At 42.6% G+C, this 13495-nt stretch overlaps 1 protein-coding gene across 1 annotated transcript in view; it reads right to left on the minus strand.

Moving 5' to 3' along the window:
* LOC119410200 (nuclear receptor coactivator 7) overlaps window positions 1-13495 on the minus strand; it is a gene marked incomplete in the record, with an annotated part of 46473 nt that overhangs the window by 20534 nt on the left and 12444 nt on the right. The window contains 1 exon segment of the mRNA XM_037677113.1: window positions 12767-12840. Within this exon segment, the coding sequence (XP_037533041.1) occupies window positions 12767-12840 (74 nt within the window).

Below are 13495 nucleotides of genomic sequence, written 5' to 3' on the forward strand. Positions count from 1 at the left end.
CATCCATTATCTTTACCCGCTTATTCCATTTTGTGTCACGGGGGTCGCTGGTGCCCAAGTCCAGCAATCACTGTGCGAGGGGCGGGGTACACCCTGGACGGGTCTCCAGTCCATCACAGGGCCACATAGAGACAAACGAGACAAACAAACATTCACTCTCTCACTCACACCTAGGGACAATTTAGAGTTACCAATCAGTCTAACATGCATGTTTTTGGTCTGTGGGAGGAAACCGGAGTACCTGGAGAAACCCACGCATGCATGGAGAGAACATAGAAACTCCACCCAGAAAGGCCCCTGGACCGGGGTTTGAACCAAGGACCTGCTCGTGTGGGGGGTGTTATTGCTGTAAAACACCTGTGTGCAGTAGAAATTATTTTAATTTTGAGACATGTTTAAAAAAGAAAAATACAATTCAATTATTAAAACATGAATTGTAGGTCGAAGGAAACACTTAAGAGCAAATAGATGCCAAAGCTTTGAAGGCAGTTCACTGAAAACAGCCAAAGTACTCTTAATTTACTTTCCAAATCTCTACCTCCTCAGAACTCAACGTTCTTTAGGAGCCATGGTGCATCTTGGATAGTTTGCGTAGCACCAAAGCATTCAGATCTGTAAAACTGTTATTGTCTCAGAAGCCATTGAAACATTCTGAGTCAGTATGGGGCGAAATGAAGCAGTGATGATGTCAGAAGCTATGACCATCATTTGTCTCGTGACTGTGGTGCTTCATACACACTTCCAAAGGACGTCATGAATCTCTGCTTCAGGAAGAGTGACACGAGCTCTGAACCCTCGGTATCATTTGTCCAGTAACTGTTCCTTTCCTCCCGGGCGATACGTGTGTTTGACCTTTGCACAGGCCGGCTACACCTTTGGTGTTTTTATTGATTTCATCTTTCTTTGTATTCATGTGGTGGTGACTGACATGTGATTCACCTGCTGTTGCAGGGGGTGCGACTGTCTCCTCCTCAGGTGATGTAATCAGCTCAAGCGGTATGCATGCTTCTTCCTTTTATCCGGTTTTTAAAACTGCAGCATTTTGATCATATTTATATGTCGCAGAACAGACGTCTTGTCAGTCCCTCAAGACATCCTTCTGCTCTATTCTTCTCTGCTTTGCTTGGTTTTGCTCTATTTGACTTTTCATGTTGCATTGTTGTAACCTAGTTTTATCCTGTCACTCTGAATGTCAGTGAAAAATGGCAGTTGGATCTGGCTTCAGAACGTGACCCGACACATATTTTACATAGTAAATCTGCAGCACATACATCCTCACTGACCCTTGTGTGAGTCAGAGTTAATCAGTGACATTAAGGTTTGCACTGACCCACATAAAAACCAGGCCACAGGTTAAAGAGCTCTAAAGGGGAACTCTGTTGTCAACCCACAAGAATAAAAAACTTTATGTGGCTTTTTTTTGTACAACCTTGCACCAGCATTCCTACAGATAAAATATGGTGAAGTATGAAATTTGGTTGTAGTATTTTCTGGGTCAGGCAGCACGATGGCGCAGTTGGTAGAGCTGCTGCCTCTCAGCAAGCAGGCCACCCTGGTTCAAATCCCTGTCCGGGGGGTCTTTCTGTGTGGGGTTTGTATGTTCTCTCTGTGCATGCATGGGTTTTTTCCGAGTGCTCCGGTTTCCTCCCACAGACCAAAAACATCCATGTTAGGCTGACTGGTAACTCTAAATTGTTCCCAGGTGTGAGTGAGAGAGTGAATGGTTGTTTGTCTCGTTTGTCTCTGTGTCCCTGTGGTGGACTGGAAACTTGTCCTGGATGTCCGCCGCCTCTCACACAGTGATGGCTGGACATGGGCACCATTGACCCCCGTGACCTGAAAAGGAAGAAGCGGGTAAAGGTAATGGATTTTCCAGGTCTGTATATGTTTGAAATAAAGAAACTAGACTATGAATAATCATTAGTGTTTCCAGCCCCTGCTAGATTAAATTAAATTACAGTGAACAGAATACTATTCTGATTTAGCTTTTACTTCAAGGCATCACAATAATCTCGGATATACTAATTTGTCACACAACTCTCTGTCATGTAGAAATTCTACTGTATTTTTTAATGACAAAATTGATGATGTGACCTAACATGAGGAGGCTAACAGGAATTCATACTATCTGAGACATGAGATTAGCAATTTTTAAATCAAACCCATAGTAAATACATTGAAAACATGAGTCTAAAAGGTCTTTTTTTCCTCGCAACACTTTTCATGCCAGTGTCTTATAGATGTTTAAAAAAATTGTCACTGTTGTAACACGAGTCATTTTCATCAATCCTGCTCTCTTAGGGTATCAGCAATTATTTCATGTGTTATTTTAATGGTGCAATAACAAAGTCTGGACAGTCCAAATTAGCCTGAGCTACAGCTGCAGAAAGAAATGAGGCATTTTAGACCAGACAGACTGGACGTAACTATCTGCTCTGTTTGTTCCCATATTGTAGTTTTTCTGACATCCATCCATTATCTTTACCCACTTTTTCCTTTATGGGTCATGGGGGTCTCTGGTGCCCATGTCCAACTATCACTGTGCAAGAGGAGGGGGACACCCTGGACAGGTCTCCAGTCCACAGGGACACATAGAGACAAACAAGACAAACATTCACTCTCTCACTCACACCTATGGACAATTTAGAGTTACCATTCAGCCTAACATGCATGTTTTTGGTCTGTGGGAGGAAACTGGAGTACCCACACATGCACGGAGAGAACACTTTGGTAGGCCTTGTTGCTGTTTTAAGTGCTTTATAAATAAAGTGGTATGGTAACATGCAAACTTCACCCAGAAAGGTCCCTGGCTGAGATTTGATACGGCGGCCTTCTTGCCGAGAGTCCTTACCAACTTCCACCGTGCCGCCCTTTTTGATGCCATTCTGTCGTTATATTTTTTTTGGCTGTCATAAAAAAAACAGACGTTTTCTTAAATACATAAACATGTGGATCAGTGTTGTGCAGCCGAACCCCAAGAACAAAAAGCAATCAATAATTGCTCAAAGATAGAAAGTAGAATTCATTCATTCTTTCATCCATTCATGTAGTTAATTCATTCATTCAAACAAAAATTCATTTAATTCAAACATTCATTCATGTTTTTATGCTATTAGTGCTTAGCATATTTTTAGTTGATGTTTTTCTTAGTTATAGCTTAGATCTTATTACTGTTTTTCTTGTCCATTTTATTGTTGGATGTAACTGGGACCCTGTCTACATATTTTTTTTCCACTACATGTACCACATATGGTGCGAATGACAATAAAGAATCTCTGAATCTCTGAGTTAGTTATTTTCAGTCAGAATGTGTTGTGTTTACATATTTAGTTCTCTGTGTGTAAAAGAAGAGGAAGTAATGGTTGTGGCAGTTGTAATGAAATAAGAGACAACCGTTAAACTCCAGTTTCTTATAGGAAGTGGGAAGATGCCATTATAGAATGGTTCAGCCTCTTTCTTCTTTTGCATTTCCCTTCAACACGTTTTCTTCTGCTGTCACAGCAGCCCCATCTGGAGACAAGAAGTAATAACAGCAACAGAACAGAACTTAAATGTGTTCATTGTGTTAACGAACTAAAAAAAAAACTTTCACTTTAGACAAAATTAACATTTTGTCGAATAGATTAGTTTTACTGCATGTGAAAATAAAGTCTCCACTATTTATTTTCTATTTCTACAATTTATTTTCAACCATTCAATTGGCAGTAGTGCTATTAATTTCAAATAGAGTCTTCTTCATAAAGCACTAAACACTATCAGATTTACTACTGAAACCGGTTGACGATTGCAGGACTTGTATTCATATTCTTTCAATTTCTTCACATCCAATTTTTAAACAATTTTTTTCATTACATAGTTTTTGTCCACAGTGGTGCATGTCTTTGCTTTTGCAGAACAGTTTGGTTTGGGCTGAGAAATTCTTTTCCCTTTTTCAGTTTTTGTGTTTAATTTGAGTATTGTGAGCAAAACAGAGTCATGCTGCACTGCATCTGTGTCCATCACTGAGGATGAATGAGCTCAGACCAGTCTGCTGCTGTACTGTCAAGAATCCACTGTACTGGCTCTCTCCTTTATCCACATGAAACGGTTCCTCACTCTGACTGGAGTTCCAGTGACTTTTGAGGGTTTAACTCCTCCCTTTGTGTTTGTGTAGAGTGTACTTTTGGTTCATTGTTAAACCAGTGTATTTCTATTGTGGTCTTACTGTCTAATGTCTTTAGGTGGACAAATTTTGTCCTCCATGGTCTTCATCTGAGCTGGAAAGGAGATTCAATTGTTGCATGAGATAAAGCTTATAGTTGGCTGTGACGCATGCTAGTAACTGCAGGCTGCCAGAGTTGTGTAACCTGTCACTGTAGGAATTGTAGCAGCCAATGACAGGTCGGTCATCTTTTGCATATGTGACTTGTTTAACTTTGGGTTATATCAGTGAACATTGCGCAACATGTTGCTTGTAAACATCCATCCATTCATCCAATATATTTTACCCGCTTCTTCCATTTTGGGTCACGGGTGCTTGTAAACAGTTTCTAGAAAACACATATACAAAAGCTCTAACTCCAGGTCCGAGGAGTTTCTTTGTGGTGCTTTAGTGTTAATATTGCTAACTCAGTCATATTTCTATTGATTTCTATCAATCGTTACTAAAAAATAAATAAATTAAAAAAATTCAATTCCACTTAAGGTGTCCCCTAGTGGCCCCGCGGCCCTAAGCAGCCGCTTAGTCCGCTTATGCGTTGGGCCAGCCCTGCTCGGGAACAACTACTTCTCTCATTACAGCCACAGGTGGCATGCATATATTTGCTAAATATGTTATTTCCTTTGCAGTTATCACATTGTACATTAGAAGTAGGACCATTTTTATAATTTGCCTGGTGTTTATCTGATCCACATCTGAAGCAATGTTGATCTTTATCGCTTGTTTTCAATAAACATAATTTGAAGCTCCATGTGTTTGAGCTGTTCGGCTCTTTTCTCTGCACAGAAAAGCATTTGTAGCATCTGCAGTCTGTAGAGGAGCAGGCGGGACGGCATTCAATGCTGAGAGCAGTGCAGGATTTTTAACTGATGCTTTCACTTGACATGCTATGGTTGGAGCGTTGTGAGCTCCTCCAGCAGTGACTTATCCGTCACATCACTGAGATAAACAATGAGCTCATCTGTTATAACTTCATTTTTCATCGGTCCAAAACTACACAGTGCAGCTAGAGCTCTGAGATCAGCAACATGTTTCATTGTCACGTTGGGCACGTTGTCTGAATGTGGCTTAGACGGCAGAGCTGTTGCCTTTCAGCAAGAAGGTTGCCAGATCAAATCTTAGCCTGAGACCTTTCTGGGTAGAGTTTACATGTTCTCTCCGTGTGGGTTTTCTCCGGGTTTCCTCCCACAGACCAAAACATGCATTTTAATCTGAACGGTAACTGTTCCTAGATGTGAGTGAAAGAGTGAATGGTTGGTTGTCTCATTTGTTTCTGTGACAGGCTTGGAATGGCTAATCAGAAGGACTGGGATATTTCCCAGTGGGCCTGTCTGATGTGTGGGCTGCAGGGCCGGCGCTCCTATTTTATTATTTTTTTAAAGAACTTTTTATTAACAACAAATAAAGACAGAAGATCACTACCAGGGCCGCCCTGCCTCCACCCAGGGCTGGTGGCAGCTCTCATTGTTTTTTGTTTTTTCCACCAGTCGGAGCTTCGAGGCCACCTGTCAATCAATCCAGTAGGCATGTCAGCAAGTGACCAATCGGTGACCTCAATTTGTCCTGAAGGTAAACATCCCTTACCTGAAGATATGCAGCCCATGGTCAGAGGGATTTCATGCAAAATCATCAGAAAAAAAAATGTTTAAACGTTGTCAGTGGAGAATATGTAATACAGACACATTACACTGAGCATTTAGAGGGTGGAATACAGTTTATTTCATTTCAAAAACTAAACGGAGGATGGACAAAATGTTTGGAAAATTGTAAAAAGCCGGCAGCCGACCTCATGAGCAGCTGATTATATTATAAACAGAAAATAGTTACTACATGTTCATCTGTATGAAGGTAACTGCAAGTAAATCCTCCATTTTCTGTCATAATTACATTGTGTGCTTAATGGTTAAATTAAAGGTTAATGCTTAAAGCTAGTTGTGCTTTGTTTTGTATGTTGTGACTTCTGGTTGCATAAGTTTAGTCTTTGTTAAAATTAAACTGATTTTGTACAAAATGTTTAATAGGTGTTGTAATGTAAAATTTACACTCTTACATTGAATTTCACTGTGATTTCTTGCCCTGTGTTGCTCTGCAGCATGAAAACATCTACTGCAGTAGCTATTTTAAGTTATTAGTAGCTTAGAATTTATTGTTGTTTTTTTCCTGTCTTCTTTGCCCTAATGTTGCTGATAAGGCAGAAATGCCTCACTAAATGTCTCAGGTAACGCTGTGAGCTTCACTGCCTCCACATTTCAGCTATCTTTGTTTGTTTGTTTGTCCAAGTTAGCTCAGCCTGGGTTACATTTCCTCGTGGGCGAAGCGATCTTACCATTCACGTAAAATGTTTGATCATGTTGTTATAGAAACAATTCCTGATTGTTGGGAAACATTTTTCACAAAGCTGGCCTCCTTTACTCCTCTCTCAAAACATCGTTCCTCTCTATCCAGGATGTGAACATCTTCATCCCTGAAAGAGTGACCGCTGACCTGGAGATGAGTGTAGACTGCAGAGTCCTGGCCTGATGATGTTGATCTTCTGTGCTGGGCCATCCTTTGTGTACCACAAACCCACCCACACAGACCAGTATTTGCAGTTTGACTATCATCACCCTTTGGAGCACAAGTTAGGAGTCATCAGGACTCTGTACCACAGAGCAGACAGTGTCCCCACTAACTCAGGAGCCAGGCAGAAGGAGAAATCCCACACAAGACAGGCTCTAGAGCAATGTGGATATCCTAACTGGGCCTTCCTGAAAGCAGAGAAGAAACCCAAACAGGACTCCAGTCAGCCATCAGGTGAAAAGGAGGAACCCAGACCCAGACCAGTGGTCATTCTGTATGTTGAGGGAGTATCAGAAAAACTGAGACGTTTATTTTCTAAACATAACGTCCCAGTGGCTTTTAAACCCCAAAATACAAGACTGGTTCATCCCAAAGATCCAGTCCCCCGGCACAAAGAGAGTAATATTGTGTATGCTGTTCAGTGTCAGGAGGGCTGTGATCAGTCTTACATCGGGGAAACTAAGCAGCCACTGGCCAAAAGGATGGCCCAGCACAGAAGATCAACATCATCAGGCCAGGACTCTGCGGTCTACACTCATCTCCAGGCCAGTGGTCACTCTTTCAGGGATGAAGATGTTCACATCCTGGACAGAGAGGAACGATGGTTTGAGAGAGGAGTAAAGGAGGCCATCTTTGTGAAAAGAAACCATCCATCATTAAACAGGGGTGGAGGCCTCCAGGTTCAACTGTCCCCCTCTTACAATGCTGTGATTGCTAGTATCACTCAGCCCTCTGTGAATAGTAAACAGCCATCAGTGTGCTAATGATCCATCGTTAGGCTGATGGTCCTTCTTGAGCATGTGATCAGCTGGTTTTGGTTGTCAGCAGCAAAACTGGTTGATCCACTCTGAGAAGGTGCTATTTATAAGACAGAGCTGAATACTGCACCTCAGACTGAAGAAGTATTTCGGATGAAAGATGAAACGTTTCTACAATTTTTTGTTTGTTTGTTTTGTTTTTTTGAATGTCCAGAGGACCAGACTTAACTTTTTTAGATTATTATTATTGTTTCCTATTGGCTAGTGATTTTTACCCCTAAAACTTGGCATCTAAATTATTCAAAATTTTTTGGGGGAGGACCCCCAGACCCCCCTACCAGTGTGTCCCCCACATTATGAATGTGACACCAATGACTACCACGGTGTTCAAGCCAAGAGCCGTTGTCAACACTGGGAGCTAAGCACTACTAAAATGGCAGATTCTAAAATTGCCCCTAATGTGAGGCTATAATTACATGATTTTAATAATAAATAGGTTGTGATCTAAAGTGGGCCAGTCTGAGGCTGAAACTCCGGGGCTGAAATTAGTTCCACTCTGGCCCTGCTCTGTGATAGACTTGCAATCTGTCCAGGGTGTCCCCCGCCTCTCGCACACTGACTGCTGGATATGGACGCCAGTGACGCCCGTGACCCATAGAGAAAGAAGCAGATAAAGGTAATGGATGATGGATGGATGGAACCCAAAATATTCAGACTTATTTCCATGTTCCCCAGGGCATCCTTGTAAAAATAGATTACCATTAATAATCTCAATGGATTTCTTTCCAGGTAAAATAAAGGTTTAAATAAAAAAAAGATAAATGCTTTACATAATATATATATCAGCAATACAGGCATTTTAAATTTTAAATCTTGTGCATCACGAATGGAAATTTGTGTTAAATATGTTATTTTACAACATTTTTTTAAATCTGGTGAATATCAATTAAAAATTATAATAATAATTTTATTGTTTTCAATACTATTTTAAAATTTGGTTTTAAAACTTGAATAATGGCATCACCAGGAGAAACCAAAATACTCCAATTTAATTCAATTAAATGCAGTTTATTTATCTAGCACCAAATCACAACAGAAGTTGTCTAATGGCACTGAACAGAAACATTCATATGTTATACAAAAGCCAGTTAGTAAAAGTTATCTATGGAAGGAATGAAGGAAGGAAAATGTATGCTCTCTCACAAGAAAACCAGACACACAGTTGATTTTCTCATTTGTTTCAGTCTTTAAAAAAATTAAAATATTATGGTATTTAGGGAATACAAAATGAAAAATTATTAACATATACATATATTCTGAATAAATCATACAGGCTCACAGGAATATTTACACACAAAGGGAGCAGACGGTTAACGGCTGTGTTCACTTCCTCCTTCAACACCAGGCATCACTCATTTAACAGAAAGCTGACTGTGGTGCAGCTCTGCTTCCATTCTCCTGATTCCTGTCTGTCTCCCGACTGATTTGGTCTTCACTTCCTGCTGTAGTTTCCAACTGGAGTTAGGATCCAAAACAAACTTCTTACAGAAGAGTCCCCTCATCTTACAGTGTCAATACCAACAATAGTTAATTTAACCTGAGAACAAAGGCAGTCTTAAACAAACAAACATAAGCATAGTTTAACTAAGACTGTCTGCCTGTTCAACAGTTAATGCATTCAAACAAAATGTTTACTCCTGGGATGTGCTTACAGTTTCTGCATGCTTCATCCAACACTTTTACAGTGAACTTTGTGTCATAATTCTCTTCAAAATCAAAGAACGACACAAGCAGCTCAAATATATCCAGTAGTTCAGAGCAGCAGGAACCTGAAAAACAGGATTTCTTGTAGCTACGTTTCTTTAACAGTCACAGCTCAACCAAGCATAAATCTCAGTCTGAGAACCAGTCCAAAAGGCTTGGTACTGTACGTGGACTAATCTGCAGGTGCAGACATGACAGAGAACACTCCGTCAGGATAACACAAAGTCTAAACTGCTAATAGCTCTTAAGTTTAGTTCCCTGTTCCAACTCTCAACTATGGTCACAAACATTGGGTAGTGAGCAAAAGAACGAGACCTTAAGAGTTTTATCAGCAGGATAGTTGAACTTGGACTCTCCCTTAGAGACAGTGTGAGAAGTTCAATTTTCCAGGAGAGACTCAGAGTAGAACCACTGCTCCTCAACATGGAGAAAAAACACTTGAGGTGGTTAAGGAATCTGGTAAGGACGCCCCATGGACGCCTACCCAGGAAGGTGCTCTGGGCATGTCTGTCTAGAACGAGACCCTGGAGAAGACCCAGGACACACTGGAGAGACTATGTATCTCGGCTGGCCTATGGGAACACGTTGTGGTCCTCCAAGAAGAGCTTGCTGTGGAAAGAGATATCTGGACCTCCTTGATCCAACTGCTGCCCTCGAGACCTGACTCTGGAACTAGCAGGAAGATAATGGATGGATGGAAGGAAGCTTAGTGACTCCATGAAGGACAGCTTCAGTGTCCTCATTCAGTACTGGACAGTCCACACTTCAACATCTTGTACAATGAAGTCTTCATGTGTGGAAAGAGGTACATTATGGAAAGTAGGGCAGGAAAAACTGGCTCCATGGTACAAATCAGCATCCAACCACAATGCAAAGCCATCTCTGCAAAACAAGAATAAACAATTGTTTATTACTGAAAAATAAAAGGTGATACATAGGATTTTTATGGACAGGAAATAAATAAGGAATTAGTCATAGTTTGTCCATCACAAACACCATGTTCAAAAATAAAGTTGTCTATAAGTGCACTTGGGACCAGGATGTCCTAGGTCATAGATCTTTGATTGACTTCATAGTCATGTCATCTGATTTGAGGCTGTTTGTTTTGGACACTCAGGTGAAGAGAGGAGCTGAGCTGTCAACTGATCACCACCTGGTAGTGAGTTGGATCAGATGGCGGGGTAAGATGCAAGACAGACTCTGTAGACCCAAATGTGTAGTGAGGGTCTGCTGGGAACGCCTTGCAGAAGAACCCATCAGAGAGATCTTCAATTCACACCTCTTGGAAAGCTTTAACCGCATCCCAGCAGTGGGGGACATTGAGTCCAAGTGGGCCATGTTCTACACCTTGCTTGTTGAGGTAACTGCTTTGAGCTGTGGCTGCAAGGTTGTCAGTGCTTCTAGCGGTGGCCATCCACAAACTATATGGTGGACACCCCAAGTTAAAGAAGCTGTCAAGCTGAAGAAGGAGTCCTATCGGGCCTTGTTGGCCAGTGGGACTCTGGAAGCAGCTGAGGAGTACCGGAGGGCCAATTGGGCCACAGTCATGGGCTGTTGCTGAGGCAAAAGCTCGGATGTGAGAGGAGTTCAGTGAGTTCTTGGATAGAGACTCTCGGTCAGCTCCAAGGAGATTCTGGCAAACCATCAGCCAGCTAAGGAGGGGAAAGCAGCACTTTACTTACACTGTGTTCAGTGAAGGTGGGGTGCTGTTGACCTCAACCAGTGATGTTGTCAGGAAGTGGAAGGAGTACTTCTCAGACCTTCTCAATCCCACCAGCACATCTTCCATGGATGAAGCTGAGTCAGGGGACTTTGGGGGTGATCCATCCATAACTGTGGCTAAGGTCGCAGAGGTAATTAAAAAGCTCTGAGGTGGCAGGGCTCTGGGAGTGGATGAGATTCACCCTGATTTCTTTAAAGCTCTGGATGTTGTGGGGCTGTCTTGGTTGACATGCCTTTGCAACGTCGTGGACATTGGGGGAAGTGCCACTGGATTGGCAGACTGGGGTGGTGGTTCCCCTCTTCAAAAAGGGGTACCAGAGGGTGTGCTCCAACTATAGGTGCATCACTATCCTTAGTCTCCCTGGCAAGGTCTATTCAGGCGTACTGAAGAAGCGAGTCCGATCGTTGGTCGAACCTCAGATCCAAGAGGAACAATGTGGGTTACGTCTTGGCCGTGGAACACTGGATCAGCTCTTTACCCTGACTAGGGTCCTCCAGGGGTCATTGGAGTTTACCCATTCTGTCTACATGTGTTTTGTGGACATGGAGAAGGCATTCAACTGTGTTCCTCGAGGTACACTGTGTTGGTGCTCCATGAGTATGGGATTGGGGGCCCGTTGTTACGGGCTGTTCAGTACCTATGAAAGTGGTGTGAGAGTTTGGTTCGCATTGCCGATAGCAAGTCGGACCCCTTCACGGTGGGAGTTGGACTCTGCAGGGCTGCCCATTGTCACCAATTCTGTTCATAACTTTTATGGACATAATTTCTTGGTGCAGTCAGTGGGCGAAGGGTTTCCGGTTTGGTGGTCCTGTGGGTGTCATCATGCCGTGATCTTCAGCTTTCACTGGAGCGGCTCACAGCCGAGTGTGAAACAGTTGGAATGAGAATCAGCATCTCCAAACCTGAGGCCATGGTCCTCAACCAGAAAAGGGTGGATTGCTCTTTTCGGGTCAATGGTGAGGTTCTGCCTCAAGTGGAGGAGTTCAAGTATCTTGGGGTTTTGTTCATGAGTGAGGGAAGAATGGAGCATGAGATTGACAGACATATCGGTGCAGCATCTGCAGTATTGCAGACTTTGTACCGGTCTGTTGTGTTGAAGAGAGGGCTGAGCTGTAAGGAAAAGCTCTCTGTTTACTGGTCAGTCTACATTCCTACCCTCACCTATGGTCATGAGCTCTGGGTAGTGACCGAAAGAATGAGATTGTGGATACAGGCGGTTGAAATGTTTCCTCCGCAGGGTAGCTGGACTCTCCCTTAGAGATAGGGTGAGAAGTTCAGTTATCCAGGAGAGACTCATTGTAGAACTGCTACTCCTCCACGTCAAGAGGAGCCAGTTGAGGTGGTTCGGGCATCTGGCAAGGGTGCCCACTGGACGCCTCCCTATGGAGGTGCTTCGGGCATGTCCAACTGGGAGAAGACACCGGGGAAGACCCAGGACATGCTGGAGAGACTATGTTTCTCAGTTGGCCTGGGAACACCTTGGAATCCTCCCAGAAGAGCTGGAAGAGGTGGCTGTGGAACGAGATGTCTGAGCCTCCCTGGTCAAGCTGCTACCCCCTCGATCTGATTTCTGAATAAGCAGAAGATAATGGATGGATTGATGGAAAATGGAATACATACAGTATTTTAGTTAAGTAAAATAAACTTGTACTACTCAAGTATCTACTAGGTATCTTATAAAGCAACCATTTATTCATCATGGTTTTAATTGTTTTAGAAAAATATTTGTTTTCATTATGTTTAATCAACAGGAACGTAACTTACCCTCCTCCACCAATCTGCAGAGAGTCCCAGTTGCCGCTCACAAAGTAGGAGTTCTCACCACTCCATGTGTAGTGCTGCAGAAATTTCAAATGGAATAAGTTAGTAACTAGTAATAAAATCTTTTACTACAATGAAATATCCATCCATCCCATCCATTATCTTTACCCGTTTATTCCATTTTGGGTCACGGGGGTCGCTGGTGCCCATGTCCAGCAATCACTGTGCGAGGGGCGGGGTACACCCTGGATGGGTCGCAAGTCCATCACAGGGACACAGAGAGACAAACGAGACAAACAACCATTCACTCTCTCACTCACACCTAGGGACAATTTAGAGTTACCAATCAGCCTAACATGCATGTTTTTGGTCTGTGGGAGGAAACCGGAGTACTCGGAGAAAACCCACGCATGCACGGAGAGAACATGCAAACTCCACCCAGAAGGCACCTGGACCGGGGTTTGAACCAGGGACCTGTTCGCTGAGAGGCAGCAGCTCTACCAGTTGCGCCACCGTGCTGCCCCACAATGAAATATGTTAAAACTTAATTTTACTAAAACATACAATCCTATGTCTTTCACAGTTATTTTAATAGTTGTTGGTTTTATGTTTAGCTGTGAAGTATTTACCCAGAATAAAATGGTTTGATTTTCTAATGTTGCTGTATTGATGGGCTCCTATAACCACAGAGTATATAAAATAATTTCACTCTTACCTGGAAGTCAGGGTTGA

Source organism: Nematolebias whitei, chromosome 5 (genome assembly GCF_014905685.2).
Source record: "Nematolebias whitei isolate Nwh7 chromosome 5, NemWhi1, whole genome shotgun sequence".
NCBI lineage: Eukaryota > Metazoa > Chordata > Actinopteri > Cyprinodontiformes > Rivulidae > Nematolebias > Nematolebias whitei.